The sequence below is a fragment of the Lissotriton helveticus genome, chromosome 4_1, assembly GCF_964261635.1.
Source record: "Lissotriton helveticus chromosome 4_1, aLisHel1.1, whole genome shotgun sequence".
NCBI lineage: Eukaryota > Metazoa > Chordata > Amphibia > Caudata > Salamandridae > Lissotriton > Lissotriton helveticus.
The window spans coordinates 716657783-716680713 of NC_136063.1; the positions used below are offsets into that span (position 1 = coordinate 716657783).

General features: G+C 49.7%; 1 protein-coding gene across 1 annotated transcript in view; it reads left to right on the forward strand.

Annotated features, from left to right (window-relative positions):
• GAREM1 (GRB2 associated regulator of MAPK1 subtype 1) overlaps positions 1 to 22931 on the forward strand; it is a 495136-nt gene that overhangs the window by 306867 nt on the left and 165338 nt on the right. The window contains exon 3 of the mRNA XM_078687358.1: positions 15646 to 15776. Within this exon, the coding sequence (XP_078543484.1) occupies positions 15646 to 15776 (131 nt within the window). The remainder of the gene's footprint in view (positions 1 to 15645; positions 15777 to 22931) is intronic.

Genomic DNA, 22931 nt, shown 5'->3' on the forward strand with positions numbered 1-22931 from the left:
AAACCCAGGATGGGGGGAATTTCCCCTGCATGGACAAAGGGATCAAAGCCAAAAAGGGGTATAAGAGAAGGACCCCTGAACCAAGAATTTAGATCACTTCTGACAAGGAAACCTGAACCAAGGACAAGAAGCCTGCTGATCCAAGGACTGCCTACCCCTTCTGCCAGAGTGCTGTTTGTTGGGGGAATCCTGCAGTTGCTTCTTTATTTTTGCCAAGGAACCAGGAGAGAGGAACTGAGTGTGTACTCTCAAACTTGCTAAGAAAATCTCCAAGGGCTGGAAGAAGTGCCAGCCTCCTGTTGAAGTCACAGGGTCAAAGGACTTCATTTATTTGCTAAAAGTGCTTGTTGCTGGAACCTGAAATCCAGCACCTCTGAAGAATCCAGCAATCTCGACGCCGACGGACGTCGCCGAATCCAGCTCGACATCGTGAGTAACGGCTCCAGTGTCCCGCACTTCGACGCCGGCCGCCGGGCCCGATCGACGCCAGTAGCGACGCCAGTGAGTAGCGAGTTCGGCTCCAGCTCCAAGTGACCCTGTGTCGACGCCGCCGCTGATCGCATCGACGCCGAGCCCTCTCGACGCCGTGAGCGCTGCTCACTCTTGCAACATCGACATCGACGACGCCGTATCCTGCTTCATCCCGTGAGCGCTGCTCCCGCCTGACTTCGGTCGACGCCGCTGCAGATCGCCCCGACTCCGAGGCCCGATCGACGCCGAAGACGCGACGCCGGACATCTCGACGCCGCTGATCATCGAGTGCTTCACTTTTCCAAGGTACTGTGTTGTTGGGGTCTGTGCGACTCCGGGCTCGACGTAGAGCTCCTCGCGGTAGACGCCGAACCTTTGGATTAACTTTGCCTCGACGTCGTGTGACTCCCGTGTGGGTTACATTGTTGCCAAGAACTGTGTTTTTAAGAAGAAGAGTTGCTTTTGTTACTAAAGACTTTGTGCTAAGAAGAAACTGTGCTTGAACTATTATTTTTCCTTCCAAGAGTATTTATTAAGATTGTGGTATATTTTTGTCGTTATTTGGTCTTGTGCTAAGCCTTATATAAACATCCTTATTTTTATAATACTACTGTGTCGTGTCCATTTGTAGTGTATTCACTTTATTACTGTATGTGGTCATAAATGCTTAACGCACTGCCTCTGAGATAAGCCTGTCTGCTTTGCCAAGCTACCAAGGGGGTGAGCAGGGGTTATCTAAGTGTGTGATCCCCTTGCCCTGACTAGAAAAGGTGTGTCCCTATTTGTCAGAAGTGTATACCTCTGCCAACTAGAGACAGCCGCTTCTAACATTGGTGGGTCAGCGGTGAGGATTTGAACTTTGCATTTATGACCCATGTGCAGTGATTAGTGTGCGCTACATAGTGAAAGCAGACCATAGCGCAGCCACAATCTGTTTTGGTTGGATATTTTATTTTTGTTCTCCGCTTTCCTGAAGCTTGATTTTTAAAACTGCCAGTTTTGACCATGAGTGATGCCGGAGTCACTACCCCTGTTGTTGTTGTGGAGGAATTTGATAGGAGTAAGATAAAGGATTACAAGTTACAGGATCTGAAATCCTTTTGCAAGCAATTTAAAGTTCCTACCACAGGCTGCAAAAACAAACCAGAATTTCTCAAAGCATTGCAGGCCTGGTTAGAGGCCAGAGATCCCTCTGATCCGGTGGTGGTACCGACAGGGGAAGGGGAGGAGGAGGTGCCAGTGAATGGGCCCACATCCCCTCCTGGCAGCAGTGTTTCCTCCAAAGGTCTTTCTCCTGAAGAAAGAGAAGAAAGGGCGAAGGAGCGAGCATACAACATGGAAATGGCAAAACTTAAGATAAATGGGCAGTTGGAGATAGAGAATGCAAGAGGCAGGAGAGAAGCTGATCTGGAGATCAAAAGGTTGGAGTTTGAAAGAGAGAAGTTAGCTTTGGAGCGTGATACCAGGTTGAGGGAGTTGGAGCTCAAAGCTAAAGAGTTAGAATTGAATCCCTCTGGTGGCAGCATCCCATCTGTGCCTGCAGAAAGTAGGTTTTATTTTCCCAAAGATGTGATCAAAGATTTTCAGAAGAATGAGGATATTGGTCAATGGTTTAAAGCATATGAGTTAGCATTGTTGGCCCACAGGGTCCCTGAGAAGGATTGGGGAGCGGGGTTGTGGGGTCGCTTTGTGAATGAGGGAAGAGATACCCTGTTAGACATGCCTGTTGAGGATAGGATGTCTTATACTCATATGAAAGATGCTTTAATGTTAAGGTATGGCCTAACCCCAGAAAAGTACAGACAGGCCTTTAGAGAATGTAAGAAGTTGCCTGGTACCACGTGGGTGGAATATGTGTCATATTTTTGCAGAGCCATGGATGGTTGGGTAAAGGGCAGCAAAGTGGAAAGTTATGATGCTCTTTATGATTTGTTCGCTTGGGAGCACTTGTCTAATAACTGTTTTCCAGAGCTGCGCCAGCACCTTATTGATAGCAAGATATCTAACCCTAGAAAACTTGCTGAGGAGGCAGACCGCTGGGTCAGTACCAGGGTCCACAAGGGTCCAGTGGGAGACTCCGCCAAAGGTGGGCAGGGTCCCCAGCAGAAGAGTGGGGGGGACAAGGGTAAACCGAGGGAGTTCCAGAAAGGGCCCCAAAGTAATCCCCAAGGGAACCAAGGGAAGGGTTCCCAGCCTCCCCCTGTGAAGAAATCCGAGGCCCCGCCAGGTAAACCTGGTCATAGGGGCCCAATGACCTGCTTCGCTTGTAAGCAGGTGGGACACCGTTTTTATGACCCTCAGTGTCCCTTGAAGAACTCTAGTGCACCACCCAGTGCACCACCCCGTCAGTTGGCGAGTGTAGCCCTGGGAGGGGAGGAGATGGTTGCCCATGGTGGGGAGGTTCCCGCAGAGATGTCCCTGGTCTCTTTAGGAGACATGGAAATGGTCCCTCCACCCCCTCTGCCTAGTAACACTAAGAAATATAGGCAGTGGGTGACCATTAATGGCCATAGAGTGGAAGCTCTCAGAGACACCGGAGCGAGTGTGACAGCTGTCAAGTGTCACTTTGTAGAAAGGTCAGCCCATATCGCACCTGATGCCCAGGCTGCTGGTGCAGGGCGACTCTTAGTTCCCATCTTGAATAATTACCAAATAAAGAGACGTGGCACTGGAAGCAGGAAGACAAGGAAAAAGGTTTATTTCTCATGAGGAGAGCATGTCATTTCGGACACTCGCATAGTGTCTTCGGGAGGTGCTCTAACAAGTTTCTCTGAGGCTTCGTCTTTTATACACAGGTTTGTGGCACACAGGCATCCTTTATTACAATCAAGACATTGTGAAGTACGAAGATATTCCATCACGTGGCTACAGTAGGGGCCCTCCTTATCCTCCATACAATAGGAGGGGGCTGTCACGCAGCTGAGTGTTCTGCTGATTCCTTTGGAATGTGTGCTCCTGATCGAATCTCAGGGGGTGGGGAGGTCATGATCAATAGTGGCTCTTTTTAAGAGAGGCGAGTGCATACAGTAGTGGGCAATAAACTGTATCCTCAGGCTAAGGGGTGACCAGCGGTCCATGTAGACAATTAGGTTAGGAGGAAGAGGTCATCAAAGGAGGGGTATTCATGGAGGGAAAGGAGGTGTTGGTCAGGCGCGGGGTGCGATTTTCAGAGACAGAGTCATGCGGGAGGGGAGGGCTCATGACTTGTGCATGTGAGAGCGGGGGCAGTCAGGGTGCATGGGGGAAGCTTGTAGGGTCAGGGAAGGGCGCTGGTGATCGATCGCAAACAGAGAGACCACGGTACCTAAAATGGCTGTTGTATATATGTGCGCATGGGTCTATGCTGGCGGGGTAACACAGTCAGTGTTTTGCAATGTCCATTCTGCTTACGACAAGAGGTACAGTGAACACAAATGAACGCCGCTTATGTACACATACATTGCCATTTTCAACAACTTGGTGTCCAGAGAGCAGGTTGTTCCCCACGCATTCTACCCTGTGATAGCTGCTGACAACTCCCGCTCGAACCTGTTCCAGGTGAGGTTGCCCGACCACCTCCGCTGCTCCTGCCCGCCGTGGCCAGGACCCTGCCCTGCTGAGTGCCGCGCACTGCCCTGCACACCCTCGTCTCGCCGCTGTCTGCCTGCTGCGGCGTGCCTGCTTCCCCCCTGTGTCTTCTGTGCGCCTGCTGCGTGTACTATCCACTAGCCTCTTCTCCTTCCCCCCGTAGTGTATCTTGCCTCCACTTGGTTTTCTGTCTCCCCCCGGTTTCTACCTGTCCCCCCTCGCCTTCGCTCACTTGCCTCCCCCTTTTGCCTTCTGTACCCCTGTGCTGCCCTCCCCCTCCCGCTCGCTCCCTCGAGCCGCCCTCCTTCCTGCCACTGCCCCCCGGTGTCTCCACCCCCCTCCTGCCCATTGGCCGCCCGCTCCCGCCACCCAGCTGACCCGCCCTCCCGGCTCCTCACTTAAGGGGACTGTGCACAGAGGTGAGCAGCGACCGCTCGAACCTGTTCCAGGTGAGGTTGCCCCACCACCTCCGCTGCTCCTGCCCGCCGTGGCCAGGACCCTGCCCTGCTGAGTGCCGCGCACTGCCCTGCACACCCTCGTCTCGCCGCTGTCTGCCTGCTGCGGCGTGCCTGCTTCCCCCCTGTGTCTTCTGTGCGCCTGCTGCGTGTACTATCCACTAGCCTCTTCTCCTTCCCCCCGTAGTGTATCTTGCCTCCACTTGGTTTTCTGTCTCCCCCCGGTTTCTACCTGTCCCCCCTCGCCTTCGCTCACTTGCCTCCCCCTTTTGCCTTCTGTACCCCTGTGCTGCCCTCCCCCTCGCTCCCTCGAGCCGCCCTCCTTCCCGCCACTGCCCCCCGGTGTCTCCACCCCCCTCCTGCCCATTGGCCGCCCCGCTCCCGCCACCCAGCTGACCCGCCCTCCCGGCTCCTCACTTATGACGCCCCCTGAGCGACCGCGCAGCGGACGCGCGCAGCGGGAGCACCGATTGAGCGCCGAATGTGCGCCAAAGGTAAGCCCGTCTGCGCCCGTCCGCGCCTGGACCGCGCCCAGGGCCATGACCCCTGGTCCTCGCGGACCCCAGCCCTCCCGCCGGACCTACGACGCCGCCACCCTCAACGCACTCAACGCCGGCCGAACGCCTGGATGCTACCGAGCCACCCCGAGACGCACCCACGGACCCTTCATCTGTCATTCCTGCAAGTTCTCCTGCATACGGACCTGCACTGCACCAGCACCCACCAAACCGAAATCCAGCAGCAGCCACCTGAAGTGCATCCTGCTCAACACCCGCTCCGTCCACAGACACGCCGTCGAGCTCTGGAACCTGCTCGACACCACAGCCCCAGACGTCGCCTTCCTCACGGAAACCTGGATGAACGCCTCCTCAGCGCCCGACATCGCCATCCCGGACGGCTACAAGATCATCCGGAGAGACCGCGTCAACCAGACAGGAGGAGGCATCGCCATCATTCACAGGAACACCATCCGCATCACGACCAACACCGACGACACCATCGCACCCGCCGAACACCTGAACTTCCAGATCCACGTCAACCCCAAGACCACCCTCAGAGGCACCCTCATCTACAGACCCCCGGGACCACGCACACAATCCAGCGAGAACATCGCCGACTTCATCAGCCCGCTCGCCCTCCCCTCAGCCGACTACATCCTCCTCGGGGACCTCAACCTCCACCTGGAGAACAACGACGACCGCAACACCACCACCGTGCTGGAAAACCTCGCAAACCTGGGACTCAAGCAACTGGTGACCACCCCCACCCACCTCGCCGGACACACACTCGACGCCGTCTTCTCATCCAGCAAAGACATCGCCTTCAGCCACGCCACAGGACTCCACTGGACGGACCACAGCTGCGTCCACTTCACCTTCAGAAGAACGACGACCCACCACCACCAGCAACAGGTTGCCCGAAGAAGCTGGAACAAGATCACAAGATCACAGCCGACCAGCTCAGCGAACCCCAGCCAGGCCGCCGACAACCTCACGAAGTGGATCAGCAACTGCGCGGACGAACTCGCCCCTCTGAGGACCCCGCCCAGCAGACCCGGCAGCAAGAAAGCCCCATGGTTCACCGACGAACTCAAGAGCTCCAAGAAGAACTGCCGAGCCCTCGAGAAAGACTGGAGAAGGGAACCTACACCGGACAACATGACCACCCTCAAGCTTGCCACCCGGAAGCACCACCAACTGATCCGCGCCACCAAGAAATCTGCATTCAAGGACCGACTGGACAACAACGCACACAACTGCAAGGAACTCTTCAACATCGTGAAAGAGCTCTCCAACCCCAACGCCGAAAACAACGACATCACCCCATCGCAAGACCTCTGCAACTCCCTCGCCTCCTACTTCCACAACAAGATCGCGGACATACACAACAGCTTCAGCAGCCAACCATCGCACACAGCGACCGCAGCAACGCCACCCACCACCACCCTCCGCGCCTGGACTCCGATCAGCACCGATGACACCGTCCGCATGATGAACTCCATCCACTCCGGATCTCCGACCGACCCCTGCCCTCACCACGTCTTCAACAAGGCCGACGCTGTCATCGCACCCCACCTGCGGGACATCATCAATACCTCCTTCGACACAGCCACCTTCCCGGAGAGCTGGAAGCACGCCGAACTCAGCGCTCTACTTAAGAAACCAACAGCGGACCCCACCGAACTCAAGAACTACCGCCCCATCTCGCTCCTCCCGTTTCCAGCCAAAGTCATCGAGAAGACCGTCAACAAACAGCTGGCCGCCTTCCTCGAGACGAATGGATCCCTCGACCCCTCACAGTCTGGCTTCCGAGCCAACCACAGCACCGAGACCGCCCTGATCGCTGCCACCGATGACATCCGAGCCCTGATGGACAACGGAGAAACAGCGGCCCTCATCCTCCTAGACCTCTCCGCGGCATTCGACACTGTCTGCCACCGCACCCTAGTGCAGCACCTCAGCAACGTCGGAATTCAGGAGAAGGCACTGGAATGGATCGTCTCCTTCCTCGACGGAAGAACACAGAGAGTCCGCCTACCACCGTACAAGTCAGAGGCCACCGAGGTCATCTGCGGCGTCCCTCAAGGATCCTCGCTGAGCCCCACCCTCTTCAACGTCTACATGAGCCCCCTCGCGCCCATCGCACGCCAACACAACCTGAACATCATCTCCTACGCCGATGACACCCAGCTGATCCTCTCACTGACCAACGACCCCGCTGCTTCCAGAGCCAACCTTCACGAAGGGATGAAAGATGTAGCCGAATGGATGACGACCAGCCGCCTGAAACTGAACTCAGACAAGACGGAAGTCCTCATCCTGGGCTCCTCGCCCTCCGCCTGGGACGACTCCTGGTGGCCCCCCGCCCTGGGCACCGCACCCACACCGACAGACCACGCACGCAACCTGGGCTTCATCCTGGACTCCTCCCTCTCCATGACCAGACAAGTCAACGCCGTCTCCTCGTCATGCTTCAACATCCTGCGCATGCTACGAAAGATCTTCCGGTGGATCCCCACCGAGACCAGGAAGACGGTCACCCAGGCCCTCATCACCAGCCGACTGGACTACGGCAACGCCCTCTACGCCGGAACCACCGCCAAGCTCCAGAAGAGACTCCAGAGGATCCAGAACGCCTCAGCCAGACTCATCCTCGACATCCCCCGACGCAGCCACATCTCCGGACATCTGAGAGACCTGCACTGGCTCCCCGTCAACAAGAGAATCACCTTCCGTCTCCTCACCCACGCACACAAAGCCCTACACGACCAAGGCCCGAGCTACCTCAACAACCGCATCAACTTCTACGCTCCCAAACGCCACCTCCGATCAGCCAGTCACGCCCTCGCCGCCGTCCCCCGCATCTGAAGATCGACGACAGGAGGAAGGTCCTTCTCCCACCTGGCCGCCAAGACCTGGAACTCCCTCCCGACCGACCTGCGCCTGACCCAAGACCACCTCTCCTTCAGGAAGAAGCTCAAGACCTGGTTGTTCGAGCAGTAGCAGCACCCCCCCCCCCCCCCCCCCCCAGCGCCTTGAGACCCTCCGGGTAAGTAGTGCGCTATATAAGTGTCCATGATTGATTGATTGAGAGAGTGTGAGGTAGCTCAAGTTTCCTTTGAATGGGGGGGAGTTTCAGGTACTCTTCAAGTTGCTGTAAGGCCCGCCATGCCTGTTGATTGTCTCCTGGGCAATGATTTGGAAGACTCCCCTTGGGCTCAGGTGGAGAGGGAGACACATTTGAAAATGTTGGGTGTGCCAGAGTGGGTGTGTGCAACCACTCGATCCATGACAGCAAGTAAGGGTGTTGATGGGGTTCTGGAGCCTGAAAGTATGGCCCAGGACCCAGCTGTGAAGAGACGAGGCAGGGGGCGCGGAAAACCGTCCCCCGTAGTTCCCGTGGTCCAGGAGGAGGCAGACCTTGAGAGGTATGCCCTGGAACCCACAGGTGAACAAGTTGCTGAACTGGGAGACCTGCCCGAGCTGACCCACTGGCAGCAGGATGGTGGTCCCTCCAGGGAAGAATTTTGTGCAGAACAAAAAGTGTGCCCTTCTCTTGTGGGTATGAGGCAGCAGGCCTCAGCCCAGACAACAGGTGATCAGTCAGGGTCACATTTGGTCTACTGGGAGAACGATCTCCTGAATAGCGAGCCTAAGGCTGCTGAGCCTGGGTCAGCCCGTGTGCTGGTGGTACCCCAGCGCTTCAGAGCCTTCCTACTGGGTTTGGCTCATGACGTTCCGTTAGCTGGACATCTGGGGCAGGACAAGACCTATGACAGGCTTGTCACCCATTTTTATTGGCCTCAGATGAGAAGGGATACAGATATCCATTGCAAGACCTGTCAAACTTGCCAGGCAAGTGGGAAAAGCGGGCGGAAGCAGAAGGCTCCCCTCCAACCTTTTCCCGTAGTCAGTACCCCCTTTGACCGGGTGGGGATTGACATTGCTGGGCCCCTGGACCCCAAGACAGCCCTGGGCAACAGGTTCATCCTGGTCTTGGTGGACCATGCCACACGGTACCCGGAAGCCATCCCTCTCAGAACAGTGACGGCCCCCGTGGTGATACGGGCACTGATGGGTGTTTTCTCCAGAATGGGGTTCCCCAGAGAGGTGGTGTCAGACCGGGGCGCCAACTTCATTTCCAACTATATGAAGTCTCTGTGGAAGGAGTGTGGGGTAACTTACAAGTTCACCACTCCTTACCACCCTCAAGGTAATGGGTTGGTTGAAAGATTCAACCGTACCCTTAAAGGCATGATTATGGGTCTTGAAGAACCAATGAGGCGTAAATGGGACGTCCTCTTGCCATGCCTGTTGTTTGCTTACCGTGAGGTGCCACAGAAGTCTCTAGGGTTCAGCCCCTTTGAGCTTTTGTATGGACACCCGGTAAGAGGACCTTTGAGTCTGGTCAAAGAAGGCTGGGAGCAATCTCCCAGGAAACCTCCCCAGGAAGTATACAGTTACATGCTGGCCTTTAGGAACCAGACTAGGCGCTTCAGAGATCTTGCTCAGGCAAATCTGGAGGCCAGCCAGGAAGAGATGAAGCGGTGGTACGACCAGAAGGCCACTCTGGTAGAGCTTCAGCCTGGACAGAAAGTTTGGGTCATGTCCCCTGTGGAACCTTGTGCGCTCAAGGACAGATGGACTGGACCATTTAAGGTTGTGGAGAAAAAGATCGATGTCACCTACATGGTGGACTTGAAGTCTCCCAGGAACCCCTTGCGGGTCCTGCATGTCAACCGTTTGAAGCCCCACTTAGAAGGGTCCGAAGTGGGCATGCTCCTAGCTACAGATGCTGGAATGGAGGAGGAGAGTGAGCCTCTTCCTGACCTCCTGTATGCAAAAGAGAAAGATGGATCAGTGGATGGTGTTGTCCTCTCTGACACACTGACCCCTGAACAGCAGCAGGATTGTCACCAATTGTTGGGACAATTCCCTGATCTGTTTTCCTTGATTCCTGGTGTCACTCAGTGGTGTGTCCATGATGTGGACACTGGGGACAGCACTCCTGTGAAGCACAAGGCTTACAGAGTGACTGACCAGGTCAGAGCATACATCAAGGAGGAGGTCTCCAAAATGTTTGCCTTAGGGCTGGTTGAGTCCTCTAGCAGTCCTTGGGCCAGCCCAGTGGTCTTGGTCCCAAAGGCTGCAGCGCCTGGTGCTTCACCGGAACTTCGGTTCTGTGTGGATTACCGAAGACTCAATTCAGTCACCAAGACTGACGCGCACCCCATCCCCAGAGCTGATGAGCTCATAGATCGGTTAGGGGCTGCCCGGTACCTTAGTACGTTTGATCTAACGTCTGGGTACTGGCAGATCGCCTTGACTGATGGGGCAAAAGAGAGGTCAGCATTCTCCACACCAGATGGGCACTACCAGTTCCGGGTTATGCCCTTTGGGATGAAGAATGCCCCTGCCACCTTCCAGAGGTTGGTCAACCAGGTCTTGGCTGGACTGGAGGATTTCAGTGCCGCCTACCTGGACGACATTGCAGTGTTCAGCGTCAGCTGGGAGGAACACTTGCGCCACCTCCAGGAAGTGTTGTTGGCCCTGCGCAGAGCAGGCCTCACAATCAAAGCCAGTAAGTGCCAGATTGGGCAGGGTTCAGTGGTGTACTTGGGGCACCAAGTAGGGAGCGGCAAGGTGGCCCCCCTGCAACCCAAGATTGATACCATCCTGGCATGGGCACCGCCCAAAACCCAGACTCAGGTGAGAGCCTTCTTGGGTCTCACGGGTTATTACAGGAGGTTCGTCAAGGATTATGGTAACATTGTGCACCCCTTGACTTCGCTGACTTCCAGGAAACAGCCAAGACTTGTGATCTGGACTGACGCCTGTCAGACGGCCTTTGACACCCTGAAAACTGCAATGTGCACAGCACCCCTACTCCAGGCACCCGACTTTTCTAAAGAATTTGTTGTCCAGACGGACGCTTCAGAGCATGGCGTGGGGGCTGTTCTAGCTCAGGTGAATGTAGAGGGCCGAGACTTACCTGTAGCCTTCATCAGTAGGAGGTTACTTCCCAGGGAACAGAGGTGGAGTGCGATAGATAGAGAAGCATTTGCTGTGGTCTGGGCGCTGAAGAAGCGAAGACCCTACCTGTTTGGGACTCACTTCCGGGTTCAGACAGACCACAGGCCCCTCAGATGGTTGATGCAGATGAGGGGTGAGAATCCAAAGCTGTTGAGGTGGTCCATTTCCCTACAGGGGATGGACTTCACGGTGGAACACCGCCCTGGCACAGATCACGCCAATGCTGATGGTCTGTCCAGATTTTTCCGCCTTAGTGATGAGGACTCCCTAGCGTAAGGGTAGTTCTCCCCACATTTCAGCTGGAGGGGACACGTGTTAGACCTAGCATCATTGGCATGAGTCTCTCCTCCATTTTTTCTGTTTGCCTCCTCTGTTTACTATGTTTTTGCTGGTATATTGCTTTGGGCACTGTGCCACTGCTAATCAGTGCCACAGTGCAAGTGCTCCCTATGTGAAATTGCTGTATTGATTGACTTCCATGTTTGGCTTATTTGGTTTACTGTCAGTCCCTAGTAGAGTGCACCAGGAGTGCCAGGGCTTGTAAATACAAATGCTGCTAGTGGGCTTGCAGCACGTGTTGTGCCACCCACAAGAGCGGCCTAGTAAAAGTATGTCTGAAGGTCTACCATTGCTAGACCACGTGCAGTCTGACTGTCACGGGGACTGCGCAAGTACACCTACTTGCCAGTCCCTAAACCTTCCCTTAACTTCATGTTAGTCACCCCTATGGTAGGCCCAAGGGCAGGGTGCATTGTAAGCATAAGGTAGGACAAGCCTGACAAGGTTGGCATGTCCTGATAGTGAATTACAGCCATATTCGTTTTTCACTATTGTAAGGTAACCTGCTCTCCATCAGTTAGAATGGGCTGCCAGGATTATTAATGCTATAATCCTAGCGGGCTCGGGGAGCATGGTGCAATGTCGAGTTTGGTATCCCTGAACTCAGGGTTTAATAACGCATCCGTTTGGGTGGATGGTTTTTAGACTCTGTGTTTGAAAATAGCACTTTTAGAAAGTAGCTATTTTCTTGTCTAACTGTCTACCGGTCTCTGCTGGTTCTGGTGTGCGTGTGACAGGAGCTGGGTGGCTCCAGAGGTCTGAATGAGTCAGTGTGGGGTGAGTGGGGCATTTGCACTGAGAGTAGGGGAAGAGTAGCTCCTGATAGCCTGCCCTGCCTGATACAATGCTGGCTCCGCCCCCCTGCCATGACTCTGTGCCTGCCACGGACTTTCCTGGCCCCCCCTCCTGCCGAGCAACTGATGGCCCTGCCCCTGCCAGTGACAATGCTGGCTCCGCTCCTGCTGGGCGGCTGAGGACTCTGCCCTGCACAGTGAATAGGCCAGGTGCCTAGGCCTGGCAACACCCACAACAAACCCAGGATGGGGGGAATTTCCCCTGCATGGACAAAGGGATCAAAGCCAAAAAGGGGTATAAGAGAAGGACCCCTGAACCAAGAATTTAGATCACTTCTGACAAGGAAACCTGAACCAAGGACAAGAAGCCTGCTGATCCAAGGACTGCCTACCCCTTCTGCCAGAGTGCTGTTTGTTGGGGGAATCCTGCAGTTGCTTCTTTATTTTTGCCAAGGAACCAGGAGAGAGGAACTGAGTGTGTACTCTCAAACTTGCTAAGAAAATCTCCAAGGGCTGGAAGAAGTGCCAGCCTCCTGTTGAAGTCACAGGGTCAAAGGACTTCATTTATTTGCTAAAAGTGCTTGTTGCTGGAACCTGAAATCCAGCACCTCTGAAGAATCCAGCAATCTCGACGCCGACGGACGTCGCCGAATCCAGCTCGACATCGTGAATAACGGCTCCAGTGTCCCGCACCTTCGACGCCGGCCGCCGGGCCCGATCGACGCCAGTAGCGACGCCAGTGAGTAGCGAGTTCGGCTCCAGCTCCAAGTGACCCTGTGTCGACGCCGCCGCTGATCGCATCGACGCCGAGCCCTCTCGACGCCGTGAGCGCTGCTCACTCTTGCAACATCGACATCGACGACGCCGTATCCTGCTTCATCCCGTGAGCGCTGCTCCCGCCTGACTTCGGTCGACGCCGCTGCAGATCGCCCCGACTCCGAGGCCCGATCGACGCCGAAGACGCGACGCCGGACATCTCGACGCCGCTGATCATCGAGTGCTTCACTTTTCCAAGGTACTGTGTTGTTGGGGTCTGTGCGACTCCGGGCTCGACGTAGCGCTCCTCGCGGTCGACGCCGAACCTTTGGATTAACTTTGCCTCGATGTCGTGTGACTCCCGTGTGGGTTACATTGTTGCCAAGAACTGTGTTTTTAAGAAGAAGAGTTGCTTTTGTTACTAAAGACTTTGTGCTAAGAAGAAACCGTGCTTGAACTATTATTTTTCCTTCCAAGAGTATTTATTAGGATTGTGGTATATTTTTGTCGTTATTTGGTCTTGTGCTAAGCCTTATATAAACATCCTTATTTTTATAATACTACTGTGTCGTGTCCATTTGTAGTGTATTCACTTTATTACTGTATGTGGTCATAAATGCTTAACGCACTGCCTCTGAGATAAGCCTGTCTGCTTTGCCAAGCTACCAAGGGGGTGAGCAGGGGTTATCTAAGTGTGTGATCCCCTTGCCCTGACTAGAAAAGGTGTGTCCCTATTTGTCAGAAGTGTATACCTCTGCCAACTAGAGACAGCCGCTTCTAACACAGACATATCTCACAATACATCTTTTTATTGTTTTCCTTTTCCAGCATGTACACTTCATTATATGTAGTAATGTGGTTGCCAAGTTGCTGGATACAATTCCACAGGCATGAGGTTCAATTTTTATGTCAACATTATATTATATAATAAAAACGGTAAAAATTAACAAATTGATCCAGTCTGAAACTTTTTCTTCACTGAATCTGTCAATCTTGCAATTAATTCCCTATGAAGCATACCTTCATTATTCATATTACAGCGCAGTATGTATGGTTGTGTCATGGGCACTGGGTTTGTTCAGTAATGCTTTATTCCTAGTGAGAATTGTGCCACTTATATTTTCCATATGGATGACAAATTCTTCCTAGAGGTTGTAAGTGTTCTTGATCAGCTTAATATTTATTCTCATGCTCACCAAGTGGAATAGTTAAGTTTATATGTGACCCATATCCTAATGTTATGTTACACTCTTGTGTGCTGTAGTGTTCTTCTTGTATATAGTTAAAGGCTTGTTGACAAATTCTCCCTGTGTTGACTCCATAATTAAGTGACACCGCAATAACAATATAGTGGCACTCTCCATGTGAAGGTTAAATGTCTTAGTTAGCACCTCAGAACATTTTAGTTGTGCCATGAAGTTGGCCGATTGCAACAGTGAACTTTGAATCTGACCCACGATTCTGTTAGGTGTATTTTATGTTGCACTTGTTCCCACTCACCAACCATACCTAATCCTCCTTTCTAGGACATGAAACACAGGTTCCAAGTAAGAGTCTGGAAGGGCCGTCATTCACCTTCCGTAAACATTCCATGAGCCTCCAGCAGTTGATCAATGAATGCCTCCCTAACTTTGGTTACTGAACGGCCATACCAACTGAGGGGCTCCAATTTCCTCATTTCTCTGGGGGTGGATGGCATAAACCCATGTATTGTGGCATTAGTCTGCCCCTCTGAACCTCACAGCACCCTAAGAAGTAGAAAATAGTGCACTCTCAGGGGCTTGATCTTCAATCTAATACGAAATACAAATATTGCATGAAACTCACCCCTTCACTTACGTATCATAATCAAAATGTGCTACATACCAGCTTGTTGCGAGCTTCACTGACCAGACCCTGTACGGACCTTATGCGCTTCGCACAACTCTTCTTACATAGGCCTTACCGCACACCTTTACAACCACACAGACTGGTCCGCCTATAGCCATTGCAGTTAGAGTTCTACTGTGCGGCACCTGCATACATGCCAGCACTACAAATTTAGGTAGAAGACTCTTTATTAAAACAAATAAAACTAAAAACGGTTTATTTCAGCTTTCTACGTCTTGGAAAATCCTCCACTTCAATGCAAGTCGATGGAAAAATTAATTCGCTACGATATTTTTTTTTTATCTCCTTTTGTTCCCAAATGTTGTAATGTATGCACTAGTGGCAGTTGCGCATTGCACACGTGATATATAACACTCTTTAATGATGCTCACTTTTCATTAATGAATATTGTATTTGCATGTCTAAGCATCCTACATGAACTATTCGACACATCGCCGGGGCGCAGGTCTGGGATGCTAGAAATGGTCTGGTTTCTATTTAGAATACACCATAGCCGAAATTAATATGATAGGATTATTTTTTGTTTAATGTCTAACTTGTAAATATCATCTTGGATTAATTCATGAATAGACCAGCCGGTTGTTTGGGAAATCAGTTTACTGTATAACTAGAAACCGAGCTTTGCGCCAATTATCCGAGTAGTATATCTAGACGGTGAAATAAATAATGAACAAATGTAACTCTTTTGTGTGGCCCTGTTGGCTCTACACGTGTGACAGACGCATGCCTTTTGAGGGTCGCGTGAACAGTTAATAAACGCTGCAGGTCCTGGGCAGAGACCCTGGGGCGCGCGCGCTGCCCTGCTCGTTGCATCTCTAACTGTCCTTTTCTTCTTTTCAGGGCAGTTCAAGCTGCTGGAGCAGGACCGGGACATTAAGGAGCCAGTGCAGTATTTCAACAGCGTGGAGGAAGTGGCCAAGGCGTTTCCGGAGCGGGTTCACGTCATGGAGAACATAACGTTCAACGTCAAGGTAGTCGCGAAAGAGCAAATATTTATCGCCCGTTTCCCGGTGATTACGCGGCGAGGCGTCCGTGTGGAGCAGAAATGTGTGTGGGAGGAGTGAGAGGGGGCTGTCATAAGCCAGGCTGCCGGGCTCGCTTTTTCCAAATTCCAAAGCACTTACGTGAACGAATTAAGACCTCTTTTGGTTCGTTCTCATGCCGCTATATGAACACGTTTGGGACGTGTTATTTTTTTTGTTTTTATGGGGCTTAAATTCATACTGAAATTGCGTAGTTTTCAGTAATTACTAAAGGCTTGTCCAGCTCGAGTCTTGTTCTTCTTATTTCCGCTATAAACGCATTATTCACTGCCATAATCTATTCGCCCATGCAAGGCAAGCCTTGTGGTTTATGGTGGACTGTGATGCTGTCAGTGTCTGGGCCATCTGTGAAAACAAAAATTGATATTAATTACCCTCTCACTCCTTCCCGCTCTTGCTCCCTTCTACAATCTCTTGCTCTCCCCACTGCTGAACCACAACAAAAGCTTCTAACACCTACCACCGCAACTAACTTAACTGTCACTCTACTTGGTGAGCTGTTGTTTCCCCTGTCTGATCCTTTGCTCTCCTCTCACCCTCTCCTGAAACCCCTCGTCATTTTGACACAACCTTAGGGTGTTGGAAATGTTCTAAAAAACAACCAACACACACATTTTCAAACAATGGGTAACAAGCGTAACAGGATCGCTCTTAGGACCCACATTGAACATTGTGTCGCCTTTAGGGTACTAAATCTTGAGCATGGGTTAATTAATATTTTATGTATGTATTCTGTACACTGTTGCCAACTAGTGGCGAGTGTCATCCCATTGTACTGTATGCAAGATATAAATTCACCAATTAACATAGTATTTTTATAAGGGACAAAGCTTCAAAGTTTAGCATCTTTAAGCATGCTATTTTTGGTTCTTACAGTACCCAATATATTGTGTTTTTGCCTCAAGTCTTGTTTCATTCAGCAGTCTAGAAAGCTGTACATTTAAATTGTGTTGAAAAATGTATGTTTTTAGGCTTGCGGTTCATTAGCTCAGCAAAAGTATCTTCTCCTGACTAGAAATGGGGCATTCAAAAAATCTGTTTCCAGAGTGGGTTTCCTTGTTTCTCAGTTTCTTTAGTAGCATGGTGACTTTGTTTTTCAGTCAAAGCCGGGAGGCATATGCCTCTTACAAAAAAAAGCTGCATATTTGTAGTTTATAGTTGTATGTGGACAATATACATGCATTTAAATTGAATACATTTAACTGGGAAGAAGGGTTGTTGTTGCTGTGTGGGGGAAATCTATTCCCACCGTCTGATAGTATCCCTGAGTCTTGGCTCCGAGTTCTGTCCAGCCTAAACCCGTGGACGAACTCCTACTGACACTCATGTTGATTGACTTAAAGAAACTAGTTTTCAAATTGAAGGGGGGCTTCCACTGCCATCGCATGATGCTTAAAGAGAGCCAACCCTGATGTTTTCTATCATGTTAGTAAGTCTACTTACTGTGCAACCGTTATGCTAATTTTGGAGTCTGAGAGAAGCCCTAAAGACCTTACTTGGGCGGTTATTACCATCACTGTTTTCAAATCGACGGTCCGGTACCGAGCACATGCACTTCTTTAATTTGAAAAGGAGAGTACCTGCACTTCTTAGCACTCCTACAATACATTTAACGGGCGAGCACCGCACTTCTTGTGAGCAAACAGGTACTCTAAATAGTGAGTACCTGAACTTCTATATTTCCATGTAAAGCACTGATTGCCATGATTTATTATTCACTTACGAAAAGGTTCAATCCTCATTAAGTTGGTATCCATGGTAACACGTCAAAGAATAGCATTGTAGCAATCTTAAGGAGCATTATACAGACCACCCCAGACACTTTTGTTGAATTTGAATACAAATCCTCCAAAACACCCAGTAAAAGCAATAGACCACACTCGCACGTGGAACAAGCTCTTACAAAAGCTTTAAATGAAATGTCTCTTGGGAAAATCAACTCCACAAAAATATCCTCTTCGAAATCATGGAGCAAGATGGTCTCATTTGAGTAAAAATAGTGATTATCATGCTGTGTGCTTATGTGACATTAACATGAGGATTGTGGAGATGGCAACACTCGTAGTTGAAGGAACTTGCTTTCATGGGATATTTTAAAAGTGTGCAGGAAGGTAAGATAATTTAGATGAAGGGGTGAGTGAATGGGTGTTGGAAGTGCCATGCAGGCAAAATATCTGTCCTGCCTTGTTGAGCTAGCACCAGGGTGGACGGCTTCTATGTAATAAAATGGGTTGGTTAGGCCATGGGCACATGTTAATCCTTCAATAATGATCATGAATAATCACCCGGGTACACTAAGAGCCAGCTTCCCTTATGTATTTACTAGCAGGTGGATGTGGATCTGGGAAGGAGGAACACAGTTTGATGGTAACTGTGAATGCTATGTCCACATAATTATAAAGACTAGAGGGAAGAGCTAGTCTGTTGCGCTAGGTTAACTTGGTCAAGATTAGCATGTTCTTAACTAGGAAGGTTGAGTGGCAGATATGGCATGGCGAGTATAAAGATGTTTGTTGTATATTTTTTTTCTGACTCTGCAAGAAATATGCACTGAATCCAAACCCGGGGGCGTTCTATGGATTTCTAAGGTTGGGACTCCTCTTTAAGAGATGTATAGCTTCGGTTTAAATTGTCCATTGAAGTGACACCACATTATGCTATGGAATTATTCTGACCTTTTTCTTGGACTGGTTGAACTCAAGAAGTGAGCATGGCTACATGAGACCTGGAAGGCGGCTAAGGTGCAAATTATATGCCCTGGTACCGGGACGGGTGTATTATGCAGTCTTGCCCATCCGTTTAAAGGTACAGGATAGATGAGCATAATCTGCTTATCAATGCTATACTAAGCCGATGCAGATTTTAACTGGATTGCTTCTAGGCTGTACTTGAGGTGACATACAATGATCGCAGAGGCTGCATTGATGCGTGGGAAACCATTGCCATTCGAAACCGAAGCGTGTTGTGTGTTGATTTTTTTTGCATTCTAGCATACCCTAACATTGCAATTGGGAGAAAAAAAACTGGCATTGGAACACCTGTTTCAGCTGCGGAATTTCAAAGCTGAAAAATGTTTTTATGCCACGGAAATCAACAGCATTTTCTTGCAGAGAATAGTATGCTCACCAGCCACCTGATTTAACAGCCTGTAATTAAATCTGTCAGAAATGTGAAGACCAGGGTACAGTATTCTGGAATCCTGCCAAACCCTGACTCTATAAGGAGCTCACTAGCATGTGAAACACTTATTTTGAAGTTAAAATATGCACTTTAGCATTTCATTGACAGGTATAACCTGATCAGGATTAAGAAGGCCTGTCAGACCAATTGTGTAAAAAACATTTTTTTAAAACCCTCTTCGGATAGATATAAGTAAAAGCAGCAACAAGTCGTGGAAAATGCTGCTTTATGTTCCTTATAGTCTCCCATGGTGTTTGCATTGGTTTCTTGAGGACTGTGTTGTTTACCTATCATTCAGGGTTAAGTGGTTGTGCAGAGTGTAGTTTTGTAGTTTCGTGTGTCAATCCAGCGGAGCAGACCATATCTCCTGCACTTCAGTTGGCTGGTCATAAGGCTTGAGGAGAGTGCATGCGAAAGAGTGAGGGAGAACATGGCAGGGAATGGTTTCCACCAAACAAACGCTCCCCGAAGACCTTCTGAAGAAAAGAATAAGTAAAGGCGCTATCTGTTTACTCTATGCAGGCCACAGTTTTGGATATGTTGATAACTTCTGCCAGTCAGCTCAGATCTACGACTGACCGTCTTGATTTTGACTCACGAGTTAATAATAATAATAATAATAATAATAAATTCTTTATTCGGTTAATCACAAGGATAACCATAAAAGACAACAATTTCAGCAATTTATAAAATACAGTTAATACAATATACGTATATTAAAAAAGTCATTGTTTTTACTTGTACATAAAGCTACAGATTTTTCCTGTGGTTCACGATGGACTTTAAAAAGTTTGTAACTAGATAGCAAAGTTCTTCGGACTCTAGTGATTGCAGGCGATAAAAGGCCGGTCGACACTGTCTCAGACCCCATCTCTTGCATATCGGGAGGATCCAGTTTTTTCTGTGAGGGTGGTAAAATTTACAGAACATGATCACATGGATGTTCGATTGAGTAGATATCCCGTCGCAAGGACATGGGGGCAGACTATGTTCCCAGGCCTTATTTGTAGGTAACACGACCAGTCTGAAAAAAAGGTTCAGTCTGAACCTAGTCAACAACATCCTCTCGTATAGCTTAGTCTGTAGAGTAAGATATTGTTGGATGCCGAGAGAATGTTGGACTATGTTCGCTTGGATGACTGATGGTTTTGCAGCGTCACTGGACAGTCTTAGTGTTTCCAGATGTCGTAGAGCAAGTTCTTTGAGCTCTTTTTTGGGAAGGGATGCAATCGCCTCTGGTTGGAGGTAGTATTTCTCGAGCCCAAGGTCGGTTAAAAATCACAGGTTCTCTTTCGGGCCTTCGGAAATACGATATACTTTAATCATTCCCAAAGAACAATTGCTGCATTTGCACAACATTTTTGAATACCCAACTCTTTTAAATGCAGAAAAGTGATTTGCTAAGTAAACGCCATGAATGTGCCATTGTCCTACTGGTAATCAGGGAACAAAGATTACTGATAGGAAGTCGGAGATTCAGTAAGAATTTGCAGAAGTTTAATGGACTTCTAGAATAGATAACCAATTTATGGTTGTTGACCCTGTATTTTTGAAGTGAGGGGTAAAGGGACAGACCAGTATAATAGAATCTTACCACTATATTTGCAGACAATTAACACTTTAGTGGCAGAAAACAAAGTGGTCTGTGTGCATGAACATTTTCAGTGAAGCTTAGGTTCATCTGACCCAAGAAAAGGTTATAACAATGCCTGCAGCATAATGCAGAGTCACTTCAATTGACCTTTTCAACCAAGGATATACATCTCTTAAAGATGTTTGCAATCATAGACCCACCCACCCAGCGCCCCTGGTATTGGATTCAATCTTCATCACTCTGATTACCCTTCCTTATACTAACACTTAGACACCGAAACGAGTCCCCTACCCGCGGGCACCACTTGACACAGCTAAAGCAAAGAAAAGTCTCTGTGTCCTTCTCCATAGTCCCCCTCAGCTTCTACACTCACAAGAGTACCATAAAAGAATTGGCCACAGAACTTTGTCTTCCCTGACTACTTCGGATCGAGGTCATGACAAGTTGGAGGGAGGGAGGGAGGGTAGTAAGTAGTGGGGCGAGGAAGTGTAATTGGAGTAATGAAGACTGCTGGTAAGTAATTTGGTCTTCTCAGAGGGAGGGTATGCCAGATAGTAAGCTCCTGGCCCAATCCACAATGGAACCACAGGCAACTCAAGATGTCCCCAGAAGTAACACTGCAGCAACTGAGGAAATGTAGCAGGAAGAAAAGACTGCATGCACAGCAAGTAGCGTACCACAGATCAACCAACACGCCCATCCCACAAAAGCCAGAGTTGAATAGGAGCAGTAGCCAACCAGATTGATTAGCCTCCAAACAAAAGAGACCAGAGCAAGCCAGGCTCTACCACACCACTGACATAAAAAGAAATCATGACTGAAAGATTCACAACAGGACCCAAATGAGATGAAAGAAGGCATCCGAGAGAAGAACAGCACCAAAGGTGTTACCCAAACCAATTGGGCAGAGGAACACAGGAGGCACTCACATGATACAGAGACACAAAAAGGTGCAGGGTGAGTGACAATACCACCAGAGACTATGAAGAGGAACACACCAATATACTACGCTACTAAGCCTCTGCTGTAATCAATTCAGAAGTGACAAAACATGCAGAAACCAACATGCCCAAATTGAGAACACTTCTGCAGGGAGGAAACTCATCCCTAAGAGTGCATAGAAGCAGAGCTAGAAGCAAAACAAAAAGCCCCACCAGACAAAGCACCAGGGCACCATCCAGAAAGTAACAAAGGAAATAGACACAGAAGGAGCCTACCAAACCAAGCCATAAGATAGCACCGCAGACAAGGAACGCCAGAAAGCAAGAGACCAAGAGAAATAAAGCTATTGCCCACCATAAATCCACTTGATCAAGGAGAGGAAACAGGAGAAGGCACTTCATTAGCAAGCAAAGAAAGTCATAAAAGGGAACTAGACTCCTCCACCTCTTCTAGACAAAGGTAGGGGACACCAGGACAACACACTGCAATGGTGCCAGCATCATCAACAGGAAGGAACATCAACAACTGTAAGATAAAGCAGAGCTCATCGAGCCCTGCTAGGAACAGAGGCCTAAAAGCTACTCCAGTTTCCACCATTTAAGGGGGAAGTATAACCAAAAAGAGTTAAGGCCCTGTTGCCACACCTAAATCCTCAAAGACTAGCAGGGAGAATAAATGGAGAGTGGGGGTGGCTATTCAAGGGCTGACTTACAGTCAAGATTGGAGGCAAGAATCGAGGCAAGGAACCCCGACAATGTCAAATTCAGATCATATCGAGTAGAAAATTATCCAGTAGAAAACTATGGCCAACATGTCAAAATACTTAATACCCCTGAAAAAGGGAAAAGGAAAACAGATGTAAAGGCTTCTATGTAAACCGTGAATATTAACAGAAGTCCAGCCAGAGTCACACACCACAAGAGTAGTTCATGACCATATAAAGTCAACAGGCGTAACATACGTACCAGATACTCAGGCACTTAGGAGAAATGCTTAAAGAGAGCAGATCCCAACATTTCCAAGGAACTCAAGAAGCCCAGCGGATGGCCTACTCCAACTCCCTCAACCAAGGGAGGTGAAGAAGTGACAAAGGACAATGCTGAGAGGATGGTAGGACATGGAGACCGTCTATTTTCTCTGAAACCAAAGAAAAGGAGAACTGAAAACCAATCAAAGAGGCAGTACTATAACAATGCCTTAGGCCTATCACGGATCACATCAGGAACCAGGCTCAGACATAGAAAGTGTAGGCACATAAAGGAGCAGTACCCTCACAGCTAGTAATCTCCATTCCACAGGCTACCCCATGGAAAAATGGGCTTAGGAGACTGCAGGCGAACCTCCCAAGTGTACTGGAAACACTCAGC